We start from the raw sequence: 25,419 nt of genomic DNA on the forward strand, positions 1-25,419 counted from the left end.
GTGGATATAGAAAAGCACCTGTTGGGAGGTGTTTCGTGTCCTTATAGGACGTTTATTGAACTGTATAACTGGTTGACTACATTGCTGCGTACAGAGAGAAAGAGGTACACTTGCGTGCACACTATATATATATATTTGTGGAGCGTACAGAGGGCGTCTGAGCAGGGGTGTTATATGATGCGCCCGTGAGGAGTGATGCCATCTGGCTTATACATCTCTAAACATCCTCCCCTTTGAAAGAAATCGCTTGTCTTCTTTAAATAAATGCAACATAACTGTAAGCTTAGTGAAACAGAAAGTCCTTGAAACGGCGGGGCGGTCTTCGATCTCTTGTAGGCCGGTGCTGATCCTCCTCTTGTATTGTTGGAGGGGTGTTGCAAGCATTGTCTTCTGTGTCCAGCAGGTCATTGTGGTCCAACAGGGGTTGGTTCGGTCGACTGCATCTTTGAGAGATGGATATTGGTTCATTGTGCTTCTTCTCGTGGTGAGGGACTTCACGTAGATGTACGCGATTGTGTCTGAGAAGTTGGCCCTTGCTGCGAACTTCGTATGAACGTGGTCCACATCTTTTTGTTATTGTCCCGAGCTTCCATTTGCTCGTGCTTGCCACTGGTTGTACTCTTACAGTCTGTCCTGGTTGTAGCTCACTGAGCTGCTTCGCACTTTTGTTGTAGTAAGTGGCACTTCGTCTTTGTTGTGCTTGCTTTGCTATTTGTGGTGTCCCATATCTCGGCTGCAAGAGGACCTCCGTTGTAGGTAGTGTGGTTCGCGTTCTGCGCCCTAGAAATGCTTCTGCGGGCGACATTTGCGTTCCTTGCTGGGGTGTGTTCCTGTAGTCAAGGAAAGCTAGCTGTGGTTCTCGCCCACTCTCGAGTGCTTTCGTTATTAGTTTCTTCGCCGTTTTCACTGCAGACTCCACCATGCCGTTTGATTGTAGGTAGTGTGGGCTGCTCGTGTGATGCCTAAAGTCCCATTCATTCGTGAACTGGGCGAACTGCTGGCTGGCAAATTGGGGTCCATTATCCGTGAACACTTTTAGCAGAATGCCATATCTGCCGAAGTGAGCTTTCAGCTTTCTGATAACTGCGTCACTCGTTGTGGAACGGAGTTCGTCCACTTCCCAGAAGTTGCTGAGGTAGTCGACCGTGACGAGAAAATGACGTCCTGCGCATTCCATTAAGTCCACGCCTATTTTCTCCCAGGGATTTGCTGGAACAGGGTGGGACATCAGGGGTTCCTTTTGTTGTTTTGTCATGTGTGCCTGGCAAATGTCACAAGCTCGCACAAGTTCTTTCAGTTTAGCGCTGATTCCCGGCCAGTATACACATTCTCTTGCTCGCCGGAGACAACTTTCAATGCCTATGTGGGACGCGTGAAGCTTCTGTTTGATCTCTGTTCGTATTTCCTTTGGTATTACCAGCCTTTGTCCTCGGTATAGTAGTCCGTCTTCCACACTCAGCTCTTCGCGAAACGTAAAGTATGGTAACGCTTCCGGTGGGACCTTCGCTTTATCGTCTGGCCATCCCGTTGTTATCATTTCCGCAAGTACTTGAGATGTCGCGTCGCCTGCTGTGGCTTTGCGCACCTTTTCCAGCGTTGCCGGACGTACTGGTATGTGTGTGATAACATTCACAATGGGCGCTTCCTCATTTTCAGTGTCTTGCTCGAGGTATGCTCGTGAGAGGGTATCTGCAATGACGACCATCTTTCCTGGTTGTTAGACAATGTCTACGTTGTACCTTTGTACCTGAAGCATCATTCCTTGTAGTCGTCGGGGCATTTGTGCGAGCGACTTTTGTTTGATTGCTTGTAGAGGCTTGTGGTCAGTAATGACCATTGTCTTTCTTCCATAAGTGTATTGATGAAACCTCTGCAGGGCGAATTTGATTGCGAGCATCTCCTTCTCAATCTGAGCATATCTGGTCTCTGGTTGGCTTAGAGCTCTGCTTGCAAATTCCAATGGATGTCCTTCCTGTAGCAGGACTGCACCTAGTCCGTCTTTGCTGGTGTCGCATTGTATAGTCAACTCCTTTTTATTGTCGTAGTATGCAAGCACTGGGGTTTGCGTAACCATGCTCTTGACCTTGTTGAAGGCTGCATCTTGCTCAGCTCCCCATATCCATGGCGTATCTTTCATGGTTAGTCTCCGCAACGGTTCTAGTTCGCTGGACAGACGTGGCATATAGCGCGAAAGATAGTTAGCCATGCCGCAGAATCGTTGCACTCCTTGCACATATTGGGGTGGTAGCATCCCTGTAATTGCCTTCACCTTGTCTGTGTCTACTGCAAGACCTTCCTTTGTAAGTCTGTGTCCCAAAAAGAGAGTTTCTGCCTTGTTAAGCTCACATTTCCTTTTGTTGAGTTTGATGCCCTCTTGACGGCATCGATTTAGCAGCTTCTCAACCTTATTATTGTGGTCTTCTTGCGCTTGTCCTTGAGTGGAACCTACGCCGTAGACTAGAATGTCGTCGGCCACACAGACTACACCAGGCATGTCCCGTAGTGCCATTTGAAGATGCTTCTGAAATATTTCGCTGCTGACCTTCAACCCGAATGGCAGTCTGAGCCATCTCTTTCTTCCAAATGGCGTTTGAAAAGTTGTCAGGAAACTTGATTCTTCGTCGAGTTCGCAGTGCCAGTATCCGTTTCTCAGATCAAACCTGGCGAACACTTTTGCCTCTGCAAGATCTGGCAAGAGGTCATCAAGCACTGGCAGAGGATGAACCTCTCTTTGCAATGCTTTGTTTAAGGCTTGTGGATCTATGCAGATGCGCATTTCTCCCGACTTCTTTTCTGCAATGACCATTCTGTTCACCCACGGGGTCGGCTCATCTACAGAGGTGATTACACCGTTAGCTTCGAGTTTGTCAAGTAGCTTTTTGACTTCAGCCTTAATGTTCACCGGCACTCTGCTGGTGGTGCATAGTTGTGGTTGTACAGTTGGGTCCACGGTCAGATGTACCTTTCCTGACAAATGTCCAAGTTCTTCATTAAACACATCGTTGTGCTTGTCAAAAATAGCTGTCTCCTCATATACTTGTGACACGAGGTCATAGTTAAAAGTGAGAAGACCCATTTTTTCGGACACATCCTTGCCGAGTAGAGGTGTGTAACCTTCTTTTACCACAACAAATTCAACGAGAGAGCGAGTCTTTCGTTGCTTTACATTCCTTATCCAGAGTTGGCAGGTCCCGACTGGTGTAACTGTACTCCTATTCCAAGCTCTCAGAGCTGTTGTTGTTGGGCTCAGCTTCCTGCCTTCAACGAACTTCGCAGGAATCACGTTCAAGGTTGCTCCGCTGTCTACCTGGAATTTCACTGCGCTGCCATCTTCAAGTAGCATAGTTGCGAATATTCGTTTCTTGTCATTATTTGTGGATACGTGAAGCACTTCCTCTTCAGAACTAATGGGACTGTCTTCTTGCAAACCGTGAACTTTGCCCGCTTTGCATACTTTTGCAAAATGATTCTTTTTACCGCACTTTGCTCAATTTTTAGTCCAAGCTGGGCATTCACTTCTCAGCCGCTTATGTCGTCCCCCACAATAGCGACAGTTCTGCACTTCCTTCTTGTTTTCGTTGTTACCTGTCTGAGTTGGCTTCGTTTTGGAACGCTGTTCTTTGCATCGTATGGCGTTAATGACACTCTCGGTTCGTTTCGCAGGTGAGTTGTCTTGGAATGCCTTCAGTTGCGTTGCCGCTGACTCATGTGCAAGACATATTTTAACTACGTTGTCAAGGGTTGGATCCACGTGCTTTAAAATGTCTGTTCGTAGAGCGTTACTTTCAACCCCGAAGACAACTTGGTCTCGTATCATTTTGTCAGTTTGTGCTTGAAAATTACATGCTTTGGCACGCAGCTTCAACTCCGTTAAGAACGTATCAAAGGCTTCATCAGTGCCCTGAACTCGGCAGCGAAAGGAGTACCGTGCTTGGATTTCGTTTTCCTTAGGCGCAAAATACTTGTCAAGCTTCTCTATAACCGTGTTCCACACTAAATCTGGCTCTGGTGTTGCCTCGGTTGCCTCTCCGAAGTCAAGCGTGTTATAGACATCAATGAGAGCTGTGCCTCCAAGCGATAAGAATAAGGCAACCTTCTCTGCATCCGATTTTTTACTGCCTCCTGTTGCTAGTAAGTATAGTTTGAAGCGTTGTTTGAAAGACTTCCATTCTGTGGCGATATCACCTTTAAAGCACATTCCTTGCGGCGTTTCAACTTTGGCCATCGCCATTCCGAAACTATATGACAGGCCTACCTTGCTGGGCGGGCGTGCGAGATCAAAGGCGTCTTCAAAACGTTGTGCTCACGATCGGCACTCGAACTTCTGTTCTGTCGGAAAGCCGCTGTTGTTACACCTTGCTAGATGAGGTTGATGGAATGTCCCAGCGGGCAGATGGACGTGGCCTCACACGGACGTGGTCTTCCTCTACAAGGTGATGCAGGTGACATCCCACTTCTGACACCATGTTTCGTGTCCTTATAGGACGTTTATTGAACTGTATAACTGGTTGACTACATTGCTGCGTACAGAGAGAGAGAGGTACACTTGCGTGCACACTATATATATATTTGTGGAGCGTACAGAGGGCGTCTGAGCAGGGGTGTTATATGATGCGCCCGTGAGGAGTGATGCCATCTGGCTTATACATCTCTAAATAGGAGGCACATACTCAAGCATCTTCAACAAAAGGTCTGATTGTCGCACGCGTGCGTGTACTCCGCACGTTTTGTTCACGATGCATATGAGGTAAGAGACGTTCTGCGAGCACGATATGTATGGGACGGCGCCGGACGCAGCTCAAACTAAAAGATGTCGACTGTCACGCAGTCAACTGTTAGCGGCAACGGTGTCCAAAGAACTGGATACGCGCAGTATTGAAATGTAGGTATTACTTTGTTGATAACAGCCAACAGTGATGTGTACAGAAATTGTCGGCACCGCACGAAACGGCAGTCCCGCGTACCGCGGTAGTATTGCGGGAAGGAAGTGCTTGATCCAGCAGGCTACATCAGTTTGTTTTGCATATAGCCTCTCTAAGGTATTATTCCTACCGGAGCAGTATATCGCCAAACTATGCTCAATAATGTTGTCTTGTACCCCTTCAGTAGCTGACACTAACTGATCAGAGTGGCACTCCTTCCTGTGCCAGAATCAACACCTATTAATGGGTCACAAATATAACAACTCCAATTCGCAGGCTTCACAGCTCTATTTAATTTTTCCCTGCACATTGCTGATGTGAGAAAAGTATTGCATAATATAAATATGTAAGTTATATCCACAAATCAGTGTTGTGATTATATGATGTTCAAGCAGCAAAAGACAAGACAACCTTGTTGACAGGACAGGACGACAGGTTGCTCAGAGCTTGCTGCTTGAACATCATTATGACTACTCGATACCAACAGCCCAGTTTTAACACAATTGGTCAGTGCTGTGGACGTACATTACAATAAGGGACAATAAAAGATGACTACATAAACACTCATCTTCCGCAACCTTTATATTCAACGTGTTGGACATGTTAGTCTGCAACTCCTGATATCGAATCAAAATGTGAGCCAGTATGGGCTCATGAACACACCGGTGTAACATGAGCAAAAATAAGACTGACGACATGACGACAAGTTGCAAACCGCTGTTCCATCTTACAAATTTGTCATGCACGTCTAGGTATTTTTCATATTTTTTAAACATTTCCACATCTTTTATATTCAACGTGCTGGACATGTTAGTGTGCAACCCCTGACACAATCAAAATGTGAGCCAGTATGGGCTCTTGGACACACCGGTGTAACATGAGCAACAATAAGCCAGACGACATGTAAACATGTTGCAAACCGCTGTTCCATCTTACAAATTTGTCATGGATGTCTAGGTATTTTTGATATTTTTGAAAGTTTTTAAACATTTCCACATCTTTTATATTCAACGTGCTGGACATCTTAGTGTGGAACCCCTGACACGATCAAAATCTGAGCCAGTATGGGCTCGTGAACACACCGGTGTAACATGAGCAACAATAAGCCAGACGACATGTAAACATGTTGCAAACCGCTGTTCCATCTTACAAATTTGTCATGGACGTCTAGGTATTTTTGATATTTTTGAAAGTTTTTAAACATTTCCAAGTCGTTTATATTCAACGTGCTGGACATCTTAGTGTGGAACCCCTGACACGATCAAAATCTGAGCCAGTATGGGCTCATGAACACACCGGTGTAGCATGAGCAAAAATAAGACTGACGACATGTAAACATGTTGCAAACCGCTGTTAGATCTTGCAAATTTGTCATGCACGTCTAGGTATTTTTCATATTTTTTAAACATCTACACATCTTTCATATTCAACGTGCTGGACATCTTAGTGTGCAACCCCTGACACAATCAAAATCTGAGCCAGTATGGGCTCATGAACACACCGGTGTAACATTAGCAAAAATACGGCTTTTCCATCTTGCACATTCGTAATGCATGTCTAGGTATTTTTGATATGAAATATTATAATCATCAATGATGATAAGGGCTTATTCGATGCAGAAGCATGGTCTTTGATGCAGATATGTTGGATGGTCCTGAAAAGGGCTTTTTTTTTTTCATAGGCCAGGGGTAATTGAAGACGTTGACGTAGATCAGCTTATCCTTGATTTTGTCATTTGCTCCAGGTGTAATGATATGAATGGAAAGCCTTCACTTATCACGTTGACAACCTCGTGCCGCTTGCGGGAATGGATAGAGAGAGCAGCTTTCTTCAGCAGTCTATCCAAGTTCTGATACATATGACGAAATGCCCAAATCTGAAATTTTGCATAACGTACCATGAAACACACATTTTTATATGCAAATAAAAAGCTGCGCAACAAAAACAAACCTTACAACCCCTTTCAGGAGAATACAACACCATGTGTACGAGACGGATCGAAACAGGTTCCGGATTGTGCGCACAACACATGCTGGTATTGGCGAGCAGTGGCTACACACACACCTGCAATGTTTGTACAATTTAGAATGGTGTCACGATCAGGCGGAACATATATAAGCAAAAACGTGCGCTTTTATGGATGAGTCTTACCCGTCCATCGATTCCGGATCATCCACTACTTTCACTGGCTAACCACGTTGTTGTGGCAAGGGTCAGTAGCTAAAGGTTCATCAACGTCCCCGGTTCTTCAATCGATCGGCGCCGATGAGCTCATCTTCACCGCTTAGTGACAGGGGCCCGTCACTATCGCTAAATTTGCTATCAGACATTACGACGTCGCGCGTGACAACTTCCAAGCGCAAAGCGCATACACCTCCGACTGTATTGTGCATTGTGCTTCAGTCGCCCAATGGGCGACCTGCCACCATAAATACCATAACCACGTCACATATGACGTTGCATGAGAGGGAGTTGAATCCAGCTGCGACTTCCGTCGTCTGCTGTCACGGCATATTCCTTCAAATTTCTCGAAAACCACTTCGTTGTTCTGGTTGAAACTTCGCGACTGTGTTTCTGTAGCACTCTTGAATATAATTTCAGCTAAGTTTCGGAATCGCTCGATCTGTACGAGACCGTCCCTTTAAAAAGTACGGACAAAGTGCACCTAGCCACTCACTGTAAAAAATGCAAATGTACCCCCGATTTTAAATCAATTAGGATTATGGGCAGGTGCAGAGATAAATTTGCCCGTGAAATTCCCTTCTTTATCGGAAAAAAAGGTTCTCTCTGTATCAGCGATACATCTATCTCGCTTGCCTCGGGTGAGAGGCGGTTACTTGAACAGGCGAAGAACTAGGTTGTCTAGTAAATTTTTAAGTTGTTCTGGTTGTTCTTATCTACCTGCTTTTCCTTTTTTTTTTTTGCTCTTTCCTGTTGCGGCGCACCCTCCTGTGCAGTAAAGTTCAGTTGGAGTCAGCGCCCGTGTGTCTCTCATGTTCCTCCCGTGGTTGTCTGTTTCGCGCTGTGTTTTTTCCCGGTCTAGCAATGAATTACCAACTAGCCCAACAAAACATTTTGTAGAAAAATGTTTTCAGCCAATGGGGGGTGAGAGGACATCATTCTGGACTCTCGTTGACCTACGATGTGTTGTGTGTGAAGGTACTTTTGAACAGTGTAGGTGGTACAAGATTGTTCCCACATTCTTGGCAGTGTTGACTAATAACCATAATAAAGTAGAGCGTACATTTGTTGCTTGATATATTTGTGTCATGGCATAGTATGTAGAAATGCATCTGTCTCAACATAGAAGTGCCAAAACTGCTTTTTGTGCCTGAAACATGACAAATAGTTGTCTGTTCAACAGCACTAATCATGTGCCGGCCTCCATGGCATGTCTGTGACATTCCAAAGTGATTAACATGTCCCATAGATATGTGCAATGCTGAAGATGACTGTGTACCTTCTATGGATTCTCTTTTCAAGAAAAGTACTGCGATTTACGAACAGTGCCTGGCTGTACCTTCACAATTCTACATAAAAATATGTAGAGTTTCTGGAAGGAAACATGATGAAGGTCCATAGCAAAAACCATGAGGCAAGGGATAGGAAGGGGCATACACAACAACTTTAGCATACACAGTGTCTCAACATTGTGTGTGTATGTCCCTTCTTGTATCTCCTCTTCAGGTCTCGCCATCATGGACACTATTGCCAGCTCGCTTACTATTGAACCGTCGTTTCAACGATAAAGGTCACTTTCATGAACTGGATGGCAGCCAATGTGCTGTCAATAAAAAAAATAATGGAAGGAGCTCAATATGATCCGTAGGCTATGCGTGGTTATCGCTTTCTAACAAATGGTGATATAGAATTTCTGGACAGTGCCTGTTGTGGTAGTATACTTGTGTTCTCACCCTTGATGCCATTGTGTGTCATCGGTCACCTGTCGGTCATCTGCTAACATGCACATAGCTAAAACAAAGTATATTTGTATTTGAATACACTTGGTACAGCACATTGTTTTTTTTTAACCTAGAAATATTGAGTCTTCGGCATCACCAGCCTTAGTTGCTGAGCATTCAGTCATTTACGTTGAGCAAGCCCGGGCTTCCCCATTTTGATCAGGGTCTTTCAGCTTTGACGGGGCATTTGTGGACAAGGAAAACATTTGGACTGTGTATTTTGCTACGAAGTGCACCATACAAGGCAGAGGACAGCATCAACCATTTCCACAAAGGTTATTAAATTTGTAATAAAGTACATATACCTTTTGTCACTGACTAATTTGGTGGCAAAGTTTCTTAAGTGGCAGTTGTGCAATTTTAAGCACATGTTAAAAAAAAATTAGGGTATGGGAAGTGCTGTCCGGTTGAACATGTGGAGTACACAGTATAATAAATGGGGGGTTTACGTCGCAAGAGAACTGAGTGTGGAATACACAGCACAGTGTCATGTTCCTTATCCTGGCAATGTTAGCATGGTTCAAGAAGTGGGAAATGTTGCACTACCCTTAATAACATCTCTTCGGCCCAGCAAACAGGATACACAGACCCTGATTTGAAGACACTATGCCTAACTCAAAAGCAGGATGAGATCGACCCGTACTTTTGCGAAACTTTTGCGTACTTTTGCGTATTTGCGAAACTATTATAAATGAAATATGGCCTGTGTGGTATAGAGCAATGCGCACACTCGAGTAAACATGCAAAAAATACGTATAAGGGCTCTCGATCTACATGCCGAGATGCGCTCTACGAGATAAACAACACACTACATCAAACACTTTTTGTGCGGGGCAACTCTCATGACCATTCTCATATAACCGACGAATGGTTGAACGAATGCAGTTCGAAGAATAACGATACATTCATACGTTGGTCACTGCGGTCACGCTATGATGCTGCACAATATATGCATCTTGTGTAAGAAGCCGGGCAATCGCACGGTGTGCACACGGGCAGAAATACAGCCTTCTTTCTTTGACGACCATGCTCAAACGACCACCTCACTAAAAGTCATGTTGTTCAATCGCTCCCATTCCTGCACTTGCAGTAAAAGCAGCAAACGGGTCGACGTGAATGGCAGCTGAACGGTTGAACTGCGAAGTTCTCGAGCATATAATCACAATTTCACGTCCAAAATGTTGAGGTGAGTTCGCAGTTGTTTTTTCCATCGTTCAATAGTTCTCGGGAGTACCTCGGACGAAACACTCATCGTAGCCGGCCGCCATAACTGCATTTCCTCACAAATGGCAGAGGCCGCCAGGGAAGTCAGAGAAACCTTCCTCAGCTTTCATCCAATCAAAAGCAAGGTTCTCTATTTACGGAGATGGAGCAGGTTTTTCCCATCTAAGTCACAAAAATGGCTGCGCCCATAGCTTCTTTTGGTTTCTTTGATCAATTAATTATTGTAATAGGAAGACAAAATTGAGAAACGAAGGTGCGTTTCGGGGGCTCGTTCTGAATATCACAACAGTTTTAACACATCGCGAAATCAGCGCAGCTGACCTGTAATGTTCTATTTTAAAAGATTTAGATTTTTATTTAAAAGACAGTGCCGTGTTGTTTCTACCTTTTACCTACCAAGCAGTAGTTAACTACTGCACATCTCTGGCACAAGATCATGGCTTGTCATATGTATATGCTAGCAAGAAAGGTCACTCAAAAATGACAACCTAAGCTTCATAAAACAATCCCACTTATGATATCCACTTCTAGGTATAAACATTGAGTGGATTTGAGTGGTATCATACTCGCTTAACTGGCTCAGTCAGCAAACACTGCTTTGAACTATGCATTTATTGACTTTCTCAGTTCTTCTTTTTGGAGACACCAACAGTCCTGCCCCTTCTGCCAGTGGTCTTCGTATGCTGGCCACGAACACGGAGGCTGAAACAGACGGGAATGAGTTTCAAATGAAAGACATTACTAGGGCGCGGACACATATGCACTAAAAACTCCTTGAATAAGCATGCAACTACGCACTGAAAATCTTCGAAATGTGCAGTATAAATCCTCAATACATGCAATGTTTTTCATTGTTCTTGGTACGAAAGCAATGACACAAACGCCCATTTAAAAAATATTTTTTTACGAGGGCCATTCCACGCCAAGTGATCCACTCAAACCCCCCCCCCTCCCCCAGAATTTTATGTGAATTTTTTTGGTGGTTCCATATGACTCCGAAAGCAACAGAACATTGGTCTTTTCTAACGAAATCGAAATTTATAGGGTGCAGAGCCCCTCAAAGATGATGTGCTTGGCGAAAACCTATGTCGTTTTAAGCAGGCATTACGACCCACGTAAGGAGCATGTTAAAAAGCGTCTTATTTGATAGAGGAGAGTTCATTTTACAGTATGTAAGCAATTTTCATCATCACACTCGACGGGCTCGACGACGATGACTTTGCAAGATTTGTGCAAGTTTATCAATTTTTTTGCAATACAAAATTCTGGAATTTCTTGTTCTTACACTTGTAATTGGGAAGTTGTGCAAAAAAGTTGCACATTCGGAAAATTCGGTGTGAGGAGGTCTGGATAGAAGCGTGATCAAGGTGTCATTCAATGCACCGTCTTCCTAGCAAGGTGTAGCAAAAAATCTCAGAGGTACTTTTTGTTACTCAAATTTTTTTTAAAATGAAGGTAACTTATGTGCTGTACGCACGGGGACTATGCAACAAGAAATTTTGAAGAATTCCGGAATTTTTTATTGCAAAAAATTGGTAAACTTGCAAATTTCGTGCAGGCCACAAGCGCAGAGCCCGTTGAGTGCGATGTGATAATTGCTTACACACAGTAAATTTAACCCTCCCCTATCAAATAAGATGGTTTTTAACATGCTCCGTGCCTTACATTGGCTGTAATTCCTGCTTAAAACCAGGGATAGGAACCGGTACAGAACCCGAACCAAAACAGAAAAAAAAAAAAAAAAAAAAAACGTTATTTTTAGGGGTGTGCGAATATTCGAATTTGAGTCGAATATCAAACGCTCGAACTATTTGAAACGCGAATCGAATATCCAATATTCGATTTTTCGAATATTCGACTATTCCACGAATATGAACGACAACCTGAAAGTGGGCTTCACCTGATGCTTACGTGCATGAGGTGAAGCCTCCTTTACGAAATTGCCCTTGCTGCAGGACCAACACAGGCCGGACAGTGTTTAGTTTTGTTTAAGAAAACGTTACCCAAAGTTAGTTTTGTAGACGTCTGTGGAAAGAAATACCTAATTGTACTATCGACCGACCTTTTTTTTTGGAAGTTTGTGACTGTACCGCCAGTTTTTTGCCGGAACAAATGGCGGCCCTGACCGGATTCTGCCAAAAGGCTTCCAGCACTTCGCTTTTCGTTTTTAGCAGACGACCACGGGAGTGCAACACAATAAAATATCAGAGCCCAGCTACTCCATTCAGATGCCCTGATCATCTTGTGCAACGAAGGAGCAGAGAGTGAAACCGAAACTATGCAAAACTTTGAGTTTCCCTAAGAACGCTTCCTCTTGTGAAGCAAGTGGTCTACCCGAGGCAGCAGTAGACGCTTCCTGAAACAGTTATCTCACACCTGTGGCCCGTGGATGACGAAGACGTGCCACTGTGCCTGGCAGCCCGTTCTACAGGCACCGTCCTAGTGTGAGGCCACGACCATCTGCCCGCTGGGACATTCCATCACCGCCGTTCAGGACTCATGTAGGGGAATTACCATCTCTACATTTGGTGAACAGCATGTTCAGCGTAATTCGGCCATTCACCATCCTAAATATTTCGGCGGCAAAGCAGCAGAGAACCACCTTCTGGCGGACAAGTCGCATCGGGACCTCACTTTCATCGGCTACCCGCAGGAAGACCACAGTAAGCTGAGTTTCCGGCCTCCGCCTGCCTCATGATGGTCCTCCCCAGCATTTCTATGGCGACAAACAGCGCATCCACGCTTACGTACCGGTCGCGGTACTGTCGCCCACTCAGCAACGATCACTCAATGCACTTACTGAGCAACAAGCAACGCAGTAACGATCACTCAATGCCACACAACACACTCAGCGCCACTCAACACAATCAGCGGCAACTCAAGCATCCAAGCAGTCAAGCACTCGACATTCACATCTAATCACTGGAACCCGCTGAATCGCAGCACTCTTGTTCCCACCATCCCGCTGCTGCTGCATCAACAGCCACAATCACAAGCTATGTGTCCAGTCGTCCAACATCCACGAGTCGTCCTCATTCTCTTCATGGTATCAACGCGGACCTCAACTGCATGCACTGCCTGTCTGAGTGGGGGGAGTGATGTGGCGGCCTGTGGATAACGAAGACGTGCCTCTGCTGACACATGCCACTGCGCCTGGCAGCCAGTTCTACCAGCACTGTCCTAGTGTGAAGCCACGACCATCTGCCCGCTGGGACATTCCATCATCGCCAGTCAGGACTCATGTAGAGGAACACCATCTCTTCTACACACCTTTCTCTTACAACCGTGTGCGGTGAGGGTAAGCTCGCTTTCATGTAGCAAAATTACTGCCGATGAACCGGTTAAACCAGGACCGCAAAAAGTAACGGTTCCAATCTCTAAGTGTCTTGATGACTCCCCTCCCCACCCTCGTTTCTCCCGCAGTCAAACCTGCACCAAACCGATATACATGAACCTGTTCAAGCTGATCATTTCGGATCAGCGGAGCTAAACCCGAACCGAACCAATATGCCTGAACCCGAACCAGGCCGGAAAAAAATACCGCTTCCATCCCTGCTTAAAACGACATAGGGGTAGTTTCATTTTAAATCGAACAACCAGTGAAAGTCGCATTTTTTAATTCACCCAGAAAAAATATATGTTACAGGACAGCTCAAACGACAAATCGCGCCACGTGCGACGCTCATGCGTGGAGTAGTTTCCGCATGGGAGAGGAGGAAAGTCTGAGGCTGCTTGAGCGTGCTTTCATTTAGACTGACTTTGACGGGATCTAGTACCGCTGATTTAATGCCTAGGAACTGGAGGTTGTTTGTGATTATAGGCTGCACCATAGACACTGTCAACTGCCACCCACAGAACTCTGAGGGTCACAGATTTTCTGTTAAAAAATGCCAAACTTGGCATAAACGTTCAAGAAGGCCAAACTTTATTACCAATTTGCTTCAATCTAGAGGCCCACAACTTTGTTTGTTTTTGGTCAGTATGGAATGTTAGGCGGCCAAAAACAGTTTCCCCACAATTAGTGCAACCGTAGCGAAATTGGGACACCTGCAATAGCTCCCCGAACCTCCCGTGCACGAAACACACTCCTTCACCTTCACGATAGACACGTGATGAGCGCCACCACGCGTGTCACTATGTGACGCAAGTGGTAAGGACGCTCCTCATTGGACCTGAGATCACATGATCGAGGGGAGCAACATCACGCAGGCCGGAGCGTCTGCTACCGCTTCGGAAACGCCATGCGTTCTCCGGCTACGTGATGTCCGAAACGGAGGGTTTGAAGGCTGTCCACGACACCACCACGATTTTCTGGGGCAGCAGACACCACTGGAAGAACGAGAGGGGGCAGGTCAAAATTAACTGCACTGGTACAGCAAAAACCCTGTGCTTCCCGACAGTGTGCAGCCTGTCCGACCCTTTTCACCGCACAGTTGGTTCAGTGGCTAACAGAGGTGGCGCCACAATACCGCCGCCATCGCTTGCTTTCTGCTACTGTGAATTCTGAGATTGTACAGAAGCCACGGATATATTACTCTTGGGATCGTAATCTTATTTCCTCAGGCTGCATATATGCTTTGTTTTTTTTTTAGAAAACGTGATATAAATCATATAAAGAATAGAAGTCAACAAGTAACAGCTCGCAATGTTCGTAGCAGACAGTTTTTCCTACGAACGAATGAGGGGTTCTCTACCACCAACATCACAGTACAGTGTGTGTGTGGTCTGCAGTTGGAGCGCTCTGGCCTGTCACCGCGGCAGCGATTTTCCAAATTAACTGCACCATGGTGAAACAACTTTGGACAGAAATATTTTGTGGGAATGCTTTTCACATACTGCTTTACAAGATGACAGCAGTTTTTGGAAATGTTAGATACCACTTTAATGCTCCTTTAAAATGAAACTACCCATAGGTTTTTGTCAAGCACTGCATCTTGGATGGACTCTGCACCCCTTAAATTTCAATTTCGTTTGAAAAGACCGATGTTCTGTTGCCTTCGGAGTCATAAGGAACCACCAAAAAAATTCACCTAAAATTCTTGGGGGGGTCAAGCGGCACCTCTGGATCATTTGGCGCGGAATGGCCCAGGAACAACACGGTAAAATAAAGCCACCTTCGTTCTGCAGCACACAACAAAGAATACTTGTACCACAGATATAAATCATAAGATAACATACACAGACTAGCTGGTGGACAAAACTTATAACAAAACAAGCCTGAGGATGGGCAACATAATCACGAACATACACATGTTCATATCCTTCATGTTGCCCATACTCAGGCTTGGCGTTCGGGACTGCATCACGCAGATTAAAATGCAAACGGCACGCATCTTCGTAACGGTAATGCTGCGAAGGTGAAGCATGGCCCATCAGCCATGCATGCACAGGAGGATGGAGCAGCCAGGGTATGGGCTGAACACTGCACCTCACCCCACCGAAACATTGAAAATATTCAATTCCGACCAAAATTTTCCCGAAAGATGACTCAACGCAGTCCTCAAACCAGCAAAATCATCTATGAATAAAAAGTAAGCTCTTGCACCTGATAATATGGCAAAATAAGCATTTTTCATGCACTTTGATCATAGAAGCCTTCTGATCGGTCCCAAACCAAGACCAAAAGTGTTTTTCCATTGCACAGATACGAAACCATAGAGAAAAAAAAATGTGCGTCTGATATGAAAAAACGTGCATCTGATATGAAAATTTGTGCTCGACATTACTGTACCAACCAATGTTGCCAATTTAACCCATACAGTAGGCTGGCATTAATTAAAACTGATATTCTGTGTGTCCATCTAATACAACTTTAAAATTTAAATGTTTAAATTTAAATTTAAAATTTTTAAATTAGGTAAGAAGATAAGGCTTCCCTAGGCAGGTTGTGTGCTCGTGAGGAAGGAAAATCTATCTCAAGGGATCTGGTTTGTGAAGGACACTGAAAATGTGTACAATATTTCAAATGAGCGCGAGATATTTCTAACGCGAGAAAATATCATTTTATCGCAAAAAGCACACCAGCAGGTGAAAATGAAAAGGAATACATAAAAAAACTCGTGTGGCGCATAAAAAGATTAAATAACCCCCGCATGTTGTGAGAAGTTCAAATGAAATGGAGAAAAACGCGGCACCCAGCAACAGTCTATATGAAAGCCCAAAACTAGCTGCAGATAATGTAGTTTGCAAAAAAACTCATGCTTAACAAACACTAAAAAGAAAAAAACTGGTGGCTCAAGAAGGACAAGCTTATCAATATTACCTACATTTTCTCCTTTGAGAGTTCATTACGAGTGTTGATGGTTCACTAAGCATTTGGGGGATTCTGTCAGCTACAGAGCTGGTGCAAGTGATATCACAAAGCAAGAGGGATGGAAGCCAAAGAGCTCTAGTGGAGGATGACAAGTGAACAGTACCAATAATACACATTTGGTAGCGGCAATCGGGTTTGTAGATCCCCTCTATTGCATGCTGGCACTGTGTCAGTACAACCAATGGCAAGCCTGCCACATCGTCTCAGGTGAGAAGGAAATGTCTAATCTTTTTCCCCACGTTTCACCAGGCAGAATTTTTCAGTCCTCTCAGTTTTCTGGACGGAGCCAGCAACTCCGGCAACACATGGCAAATACAGACACTACTGGTGGCACCAAGGTAGCCATTCTCAAAGATGTTCCGAAAAGACATCTCTGCAAAGAAGTGATAGCCCATAGATAAAGAAACTATATAAATTCTTCTGCAAGTGTGGTTTTGTCATCTCTAACCATCCTGCAATGTACGAATCCTTTCAAGTTGGACTTGACCCTATACGAAAAAGATTCCGATGCATGTGCCCTTGGCAATATTAAAGGGATGGTCACATCCTTTCCAATCGATCTTGAAAGTATGATGACATTTTATTCCTCGTGGTATCAAAAATCCCATGTGAAATAGTGGCATAGGTTCACTTATTTGATGGAATACATGACAAGAACAGACTCCAGATGTTGAAAGTATGCCTTTTCTGGAAAATGCGCAAACGTCATTCCCTACACCACCAATGAGAGCATGGCCTTTCGAAAAGGATTTGGACGGCTCCTTTCTCTTCTGATCCCCGCCCACTCATGTCGTTGCCACTGGAGCCTCTGCAGCTGCAATCTATGCACAGATCTGCCAAGTTTGGGAAAACCAAGCCAGGGGGGGTGTTTCGTTTGCGCGAGAAATACTTGGTATTTTATGGAAGGGAAGACCTTTATTTCCACATACAACAGCAGGCTTTGCCCCGGCAGTTTATCAGACACAACTTATTATTGGAAAAGTTTTGTAGCAGCAGACTTTGCCTTCTTCAAGAGGTCCTCTGAGTAAGTCATTCTGTCAGGAGAAAACACCCGAACGAGTTTTGTTGGATACAAAGGCACGTTTTTTTTTCACCATGTGCAACTGTCGCTTAAACTCAGCATTGCTGTGCGGTAGGGATAGAACACTAAGCATTACCTCGGCAGTGCACAGGAACTTAAGGGACACTTCACCTTGGGCGCGCTGGTACTGATCCATACTAGCTCCACAAGCGATCCTTTCTTATACCCGCGCTGGATCATGCAACTGTTGCCACCCGAACGCGAGTGCCAGGAATCTAGCTGTTTTAGTCAGTTGGATCATGCTAGGGGCATCGCGGTTAACAGTCTTCGGGTTTCATCGCCTGCTAACCCATGTGACCTTCGATGTGCAGGCCCTTGCTACCCTTGTGGTGTGACAACACCGCATATAGCTGAGGAGCCACTGTTTAGTTCTATTGAAGCTGAGCAAAAAAGGTGCTTGCCGGCAAATTCCTGGCGCTCGGAAAGTGCCACACTAACATGCGAGATAGCTGCGCTATGATCAAGCAAACATGACTGCTTGGGATCTGGAAGAAAAAAAACGAAATGACCACCTGAATACGCCAATAGTTAGCTCTCCGGATCTTTTACGTTCCATGACTTTGTGGAAACAAACGTGGGCACTTACGGACGCCGATATTGTGAGCAATGTTCAAAACTTCAGATGATTTCGCCGAGGGTACGCAGTGTGAGCCGCCATTGAAACAAGACTCAACACCCTGGAACTCGTCGTACAAAGACAACGCAGAAAGGGCGTTCCATCACATCAGTGCGCTACGTGGCATATTTTCAAATGAGTGTTTCAAGCGCAACGGACAATCTGACTATTCTTGGATTTTAAGTGACACTGACCTGGTTCGCTTTTCCACCCAGTCTTTAATTGGACCTTTGGATAATTCGATCAAATTTCAAGTTCCCATCAGGAGCAAGTTAACGGAAGTTCACTATATAGTGTTGCTTCTGGATAAACTCTGTATGCAGCATTTTGGGTGCATCTTACTTCTCTTGTGTAGGGGTTTACGAAAAAGCCACATACTTGCTTAATGAAGCCTCGAGCTGAGAGTAGTGCTGCGCTGTTTTTCACCTTTTTTCCTGTAGCTTGCACTTCTGTTCAAATATTAGTGAATACCAACTAGCCCAATTCCTTATCGACATTCAGAATTTTTGTTTACCTGCTACGTTTGCAATGTATGGAGAAGTCGCATAATATATACAGTAGGATCTCGATGATAAAAAATCTCTCGGGGGGTTGCGGAAAATATTTGCATCATGCACAATTCGTATGATCAGAAATGAGGCAGATGAGCATACCAAAGTGCAGGAAACACATATTTGCTGCGTATTTTTTCTTTACTCGTGGCAAGAGAAGTTAGTTTGGAGCTTCTTATATTAACTGAAGAACATAGTGACTACAGAACTGAAGAACATTGTAACATTATCTTTCGTGCAAGTTTGATACGCACTTTTAAAGCACATAAAATCACACGCATGTGGTTTACTCAGCAAGGCACCAGAGCCAGTTGTGCAGCGCTGTTGTTTTCCATGCACAAGCGCCTTGCTTGTTCGTATAATCCACTACGACCCAGACATTGCTTGTTTCATCGTTGTCGCGACTGTCGGTATCAGAAAGTCCCAGTTGAGGTGCTTCAACCATCGTGCTTTTGCAAGGCGAAAGGTCTGTCTCTCTTCAACTCTGCGTCATAATCGTTCACCGTGGAGGGGTCCATCACGATGAGAACCTGCTCTTACTCTTTAGAGCGAGGGCAGTAATATTTTTCTAATGTGAAGTCCTCAAGTATTGTGACGTACCATCCTCCAGGTAGCAATATAAGATCGATGTATGCCGTGACTGCAACTGATTGCGCATGCGTAGCATTGTCCACGCAGCGTGTCGCCGGATGTGCTGTATCGCTTCCGGCGCATGGCATCTCGCCTGTTTGTATCATCCACCATGGCCCGGAAAAGTGCTTGCACTATCCCGAAACGTAACCTATTGCACATAAGGCGTTCCAGCTAGGACTTTGAACAATTTTGTACAATCTGTGTGATTGTATCATCGAGATTCTACTGTACTTAGTTTCCTTGTGCATGTATGAGCTTCAGTGGCTGTACGAGGAGCAATGTTCAATGAAGTGGTGTAGACATTCAAGTGCATCATCTACTGCATAACAAGGTGCGAGTGCAATGTAATAGCAACACTGCCTCTTAGACATACTCTTTATAGTGTGGGGTTTTATCAAGGCAGAAACACAGCTAGCCACTAATGTTAAAGGGGCATTAAGGTGCAAAAATTTCTCATCACTGTATGGAAGATCCAGTCACCTCAACACTAACACAGAAGGACCAGGGTTCATCCACTGCACCATTTGCAACAAAAATAAAAAATGAAATGCCAAATTGGAGGTTCCTCTTTCCTTCATCCAAAATAGCTGAAGACATCAAGGGTACGTCATCTACAGTGCATCCAACTATCCAAGGAACACACGCGGGAACGTCACCTTCTCGCATTTCTTTGTCCAATCAACACCACACAAGAGAAGCTCAGACTTGGCTGCATCGCGTAGATACACAATCTGTAATAGTGGCAGCCAGAGGTACTATCAACTGCGACCGAAGCAATAATGATGACATGGCAGATGCGTGAGCACAAGCCAGAACAATGTTTGGACTGCTATAATAGTGCTCTCGTGTGATTGTCAAGTGCACCTCTTGTATGCTCTACAATGCTGTTCCTGCCAAAACTATGGTTCGAAGTGGAAAAATCTTGTTACAAATTCATACGTCATCTTCCTCTGCAAATGAGATATTCTGATGTGAAACCCCTTGCTCCACACACATCAAAGTCTGCGCATGTTGCAAAATAGCGGATTATTGTACTTCTTCCTGCATTGCAGTGTGCGTATATTCCAAGTTGTGTTTGAGTTCATGTACTGAATCACAGGTAGCATCTTTCATATACGTTCCCAGCTATAGATCGATGGATGAAAAAGGTTATGTAATAGGCCATTCACCAATGTTTCATGTGGGCACGGGCACATAATCATGCTGGCATAGAGGAAAGCTTCCAAAAGCTGTGCTTTGCCCGTGCAAGTATCAGTAAATCAGTACATACTTCCAGTGGCTCACTCTCCGTACTGTGCGGAGAGTACACTGAATAATCCTGTTGAAAGCACATGTGTTCTGGACAGGGTGAAATTTTGCATGAAAGGAGTAGAAAAAAGTGACTTTGTTCTAACAATTGTTCACTGTTAGGGGATAACAACTAAGATGTGTTCATCCTTGTCAGACACCACCTTGACCCCACAGGTAAGCTGAATGACTCACCCCCAGAAGTGTCGCAGACCTCTGTGAGCTCGGATCTTCTTCAGCCGCTCAAGATCCTCTCTGAGCTTGTTCTCCAGTGCGTTTGAAGTCACTTGGCTGTACTTGCCATCTTTTATGTCCTTTTGACGGTTAAGAAACCAGTCTGGAATCTTGTACTGGCGTGGGTTCGACATAATAGTTATCAGTTTCTCAACCTGAAATGGAAGAAAATATTTTTCAAGAACATTCTTCAATCATGCAGCAACAAGATTCCAGGCACCATTGAAGGTACTATGAATGCATTTATGGGCTGCAGAGACCCAAAGATTCTGCCGGCTGTGCAATGTTGGGAACAATATCATTTGGATTGCTTCGGAATGGCAAAGGAGGCCCCAGTGTTCCATTTTCGTTCCATAGGTGCATCGTCACACGCCAACAGAAGTTTGTAAGATAAGCAAGGTACGTCGCGTTCCATGTAGGTATTACCAGATATCTGAATTCATTTTCTTGGCATTGGTGCAAAATACTTTACAAAATTTGTCGCAAAATACACCGCTTATTATTACCCGGAAACTTCAGTAATATATTTTACAGACTCCTTCCCCCCCATGTTTTCCGTTCTTTTTCTTTCACATTACACGAGCCCCGAAAAATGACGTCAGAGGAGAACCCCCAGTGACAGGAACCTTCTTTTGTTTTGACTGATCCTCCTATTTAGTGACTCTAATCGTCCCCGTTTACCAAGCCGTACAAATAAAGGCAGATTGGGGGGGATAAAGGCTTTGGGTTGACACACACGAAACCAGCCAAGGTCGAACGGCGGGGCCTCGCAGCTGGAGCCGCAATATTTCCAACAGAGGCTGTTTCTTTTTTTCCCCCGGACATCAAGAGGAACAATGTGACAAATAATAAAAGGACAGAGTAAAAAAAAAAGTAATAACAGTCGCTTGACAACATAACATCTTGTGTCAGAGTAGGAAACAATGCAGTACAACCTCCTTATATTTCATCTGAAAAATGAATTTGTGCTTTTGCGAATAAATCATTCAAAAATATTATTTGTCAAAAATGTTGATTATTTGACAATTGACATCAATTATTATTTGACAAAGTGTTGGGGGACTAGGGGTGAAAGGCATGTATGCCATGTTTAGTCACTATCTGTCAGAGAGGAAAAACCTATCAAGTTGTCAGATCGCCTTCTGGATGCGAAAAAGTGGATTAGGATGAGGAATGTGGTTATAGGCAAGCGGATTACACAGAGTGAAATATTCCTTAGGATAACAGCATTTAGAACTGAAGCTTTTTTTGTTTTATTCTTTTTTGTTTCATCACGCTCCGAGCGAACCAATAAAAAAATCGATCAGACGACCGCTGCCGTTTCGATTAAACTGTGTTCGATCAAACGACTCTCAACCAAATGTCCCGGAACAAAAAGAAAAGGAAGTTCCTAAAACTCCTTGAACTCTGTCTTTATGTATAAATGGACAAGATAAAATGAAAGGAACTTGACACGAAGGTCTCTGAGCACAAATTCCGCCTCATAACGCGCTGATTATTGCCCGGAAACTTTAGTACTATATTTTTAGACACTGCCTGGTTTGCATGGTGCCAGGAAATGCATTGGGACGGGGAGCTGATGCGCCCTCTTAGTGAACCATGATCTGTACCTTCGTAAGCTTACTTTATATGGTGTTTCTGACTCTTGTATGTGTGTTTGCCTCTTACTTACGGCATCACTTATACTGTGTGTCCGGATCCTACTCTGATACCTACATTTCTACTTCTGGTGTACCCCAAAGATCAAATCTCTGACCTCTACTGTTTAATATTTTTATTAATGATCTTGTATCCTGCGTTAAACATTCCACCATGCTATAGTATCCGGATGACTTCAAAATAATGAAAAGCATAACCTCCTCATCTGACTGCTTACTGCTTCAGGAGGATGTTTAGTGTTACTTCTTGGTGTACTTCTAATTTCCTCAAAATCAGCACGTCAAAAACTGAAGTTACCTCATTCATGCGTAAGTCTCAAGTAACCAGATTTCAGTACTTTTCAAGATGGCGAAATAGCCCGAATCGACACCATTTGTGATCTCGGTGTTGTCTTTGTTGCAAAGCTTCAATTTCATAAGCATGTGAGAGCAATTCGTTCTGCTGCACTTCGTATGCTTGGTTTGATCACCTACAGCTGTAAAATATTTTCTTCTCACTGTCTTCTCCTGATTGGTCACGCTTGCAAGGCAGTGCCGTGTGATTGATAGGTTGCAGCTAGAGTTGCAGAAGAAATCGCTCGTGAAGCAATCGGCTCCGCAACTCTGGTTGCACAACCAGAGCCTCGCCGTTCACACAGTGGAACTTGGTGGCACAACCTGGTTGCTCGCAACTAAAGTGGCATCATGTGAATCAACCCTTAGATGCACAGCAACTCCGCTGGCGGACGACTGTCGGCCTCCTCCTGACGCTCCTCATTGCTCCGCAATAAAAATGGCACTGTCTTCTGCCAGCACAGTCTCGAACAACTGCTGGGGGACTACCAGGAAAACCAGGCTTTATGGCTGATGCGTAGGAGTATCACAGATGACACCCGTCAAGACGTAGTGCTTTTCTTGTGTACTCTTGGCAGCGAGTGAGAGGGAACAGGCGAAAAGTACGCTGGTAAGAGTGCGAGGTGTGCGTAGGTTATCGTAGGTAAACAATGGGCGCATGGAGATGACATGGTCGCCGCTGTCGAAACTTTCCGTGAGTAAATGATCTCTGGAGGAATTCGTGGAACCAACCGCCGCTTGATTATTATGGATTACAAAGCACCATGCATAGTTCCAGCCAGGTATGTACAGGGTGTGTGCAAAAAAACGTGACCCGCATTTTTACATGTAACTCGTTGTCTACTTAGCCGAGGAACTTCCGGTGGCGCACGAGGGCATATTAATGCGTGCGAAAGCTACAAAAAAATCCTGTAAGACATACTCGGAGTAAAAAAATAAACAGAGCACGAAAACATGCGCTTCCATGCATTAGAATAGGGCGGTCATGACAGTGCATGGTAGTGCATTTCGGTTTCAGGAGAGTTATGTGCAGGCACCGCTAGGGGTACTGCCGATGAGCATCCATGTGGGACATCGTTTCAAGTTATGCACCGATAACTCCCCTAGCGGTACTTGAACACAACTCTCCTACGTCCACTATGTTGCCCTTTCACATACACCCTGTTGTCCGCCATGTTGCCCTATTCTGATACACGGAAGCCGACGTTTTCGTTGTTCTGCTTATTTTATAAGCTGAGTATGGCTTCCACAATTTTTCTGCAGATTTCGCACGCATAAATGCACCATCGTGCGCCACCGGAAGTTCGTTAGTTAGGTAGGCAACAAGCTACGTGCCTAAATGCGGGTCACGTTTTTCTGCACACACCCTGTAGATTACAAATTTAAAATCGAGTGGCGCCGCTAAACTAGGCATGAACCGCAACTTTTTCTGCAAGCACTCTATCTTCACGAACCAAGAGTCGACTGACTTGACTCTGGAGTCCAAAACGAACACAACCCATGTGCTGTTGATAGACTTATCACGCAGAACATTACAGGGTGTGGTACACGGGATATTTTTGGATTCTGTGTGATACGTACCTCCTCCTCCGAAAGTTCACCCGCCCTCTTATTCAGGTCCACGTCAGCTTTTTTGCACACCATGTTTGAGAAGCGTCGTCCGACACCCTACACAGGGAGTGGAGTAAGCGTTTGCACGGCATATTGTAACAACCAATGTAAAATGAAAACGCACCTTGATCGCGGTAAGGGCGAACATCACCTTACGCCGTCCATCAATATTCGTGTTCAGGACACGCAAAATGTGCTGAAACTTGTCTGGGATAACCAGCGACTGCAAGAGAGAAGCAGACACATATCGTAGTCGTCGATAAAATTCTAACGCGAATAGCTCGCAAAATTACTACGAAGAACCTTCCTCTAACGTTATTCAAATGCGGCTATGCACAGAACTGTGTATTTTTTCAGGATGTCAACGATTAAAAACTTGTGAGGACATACCATTTTAGAACCCACAACGCCGGAAATGAAAAGGAAGTGAAGAGGCACCACAAGGGTTCACGGTTGACACAACACACGCTCCACATCCGGTTGGATGGATGAATCGTGGTGCCCCCTAGCAGGCCTCTTTGTAGCGAGAAGTAGCGCAGTGGCGCAGTCACGACCACTGATCTCGATTGTAAAAGGCTGGATCGCGGATAGGGAGCGCGAGCGTGAAGAAACCGGCCGCCATCTTACGGTGCCCACAACAGTCGCCGCAGCGATCATGGCAACTTCTTGCAATTACGGTCGTACCAACCGTACTGGCAAGGTTACAGGGCCTAAATTTATACAGGTGAGTCACTCTTCATCAAGGAATAAATAGGCGTCCATTCTGTACATTTATTTGACCATTATGAAGTGTTTTTTTGCCCAAAACGAGCACTGGATGCAGGTTGCTTGATCGCTCTTCCGACGTTCAATCGAGCACACTTGCATTTTACCCGGCGGCAAATACAGTTTGAGTGCATAATATGCTTGAAACAACATGTTACACTACACAGGTAGTGTTGTCATCAATATATGTGCGAACACTCGAGCGCTTTTTTGCATGCATTGCTAGCAT

The 25,419-nt window shown here is 44.7% G+C and overlaps 3 protein-coding genes across 3 annotated transcripts; all 3 read right to left on the bottom strand.

The window, feature by feature from the left end:
- Positions 1–283: 283 nt before the first annotated feature.
- Positions 284–1,705, bottom strand: LOC135374452 (uncharacterized protein K02A2.6-like). The gene has a single exon (XM_064607410.1). It carries the CDS (start codon positions 1,703–1,705, stop codon positions 284–286), a length of 1,422 nt encoding a protein of 473 aa, XP_064463480.1.
- A 1,782-nt stretch (positions 1,706–3,487) lies between these two features.
- On the bottom strand, positions 3,488–4,231 carry LOC135374453 (uncharacterized). The gene has a single exon (XM_064607411.1). The coding sequence runs from the start codon at positions 4,229–4,231 to the stop codon at positions 3,488–3,490; it is 744 nt and encodes a 247-aa protein (XP_064463481.1).
- A 6,471-nt stretch (positions 4,232–10,702) lies between these two features.
- LOC135374449 (small ribosomal subunit protein uS13) lies at positions 10,703–24,922 on the bottom strand. The gene is made up of 5 exons (XM_064607408.1): positions 24,816–24,922; positions 24,550–24,648; positions 24,396–24,482; positions 20,785–20,978; positions 10,703–10,810 (listed from the first exon to the last, which is right to left on the bottom strand). Exons 1-5 carry the CDS (start codon positions 24,816–24,818, stop codon positions 10,732–10,734), a joined length of 462 nt encoding a protein of 153 aa, XP_064463478.1. The 5' UTR covers positions 24,819–24,922; the 3' UTR covers positions 10,703–10,731.
- Between the last annotated feature and the right edge of the window lie 497 nt (positions 24,923–25,419).

Source organism: Ornithodoros turicata, unplaced genomic scaffold (assembly GCF_037126465.1).
Source record: "Ornithodoros turicata isolate Travis unplaced genomic scaffold, ASM3712646v1 Chromosome62, whole genome shotgun sequence".
In the NCBI taxonomy this organism is placed as follows: Eukaryota; Metazoa; Arthropoda; class Arachnida; order Ixodida; family Argasidae; genus Ornithodoros; species Ornithodoros turicata.

Excerpts from the sequence above, each read along its gene's own strand:
- LOC135374452 (XM_064607410.1), bottom strand. The coding sequence starts at position 1,705 with ATGGTCGTCATTGCAGATACCCTCTCACGAGCATACCTCGAGCAAGAC.
- LOC135374453 (XM_064607411.1), bottom strand. The coding sequence starts at position 4,231 with ATGGCGATGGCCAAAGTTGAAACGCCGCAAGGAATGTGCTTTAAAGGT.
- LOC135374449 (XM_064607408.1), bottom strand. Across the intron at positions 24,483-24,549 it reads TCGCCCTTACCGCGATCAAG|GGTGTCGGACGACGCTTCTC; the intron begins GTGCGTTTTCAT and ends CTCCCTGTGTAG. Across the intron at positions 10,811-20,784 it reads GGTCTGCGACACTTCTGGGG|CCTCCGTGTTCGTGGCCAGC; the intron begins GTGAGTCATTCA and ends CGTCTGTTTCAG.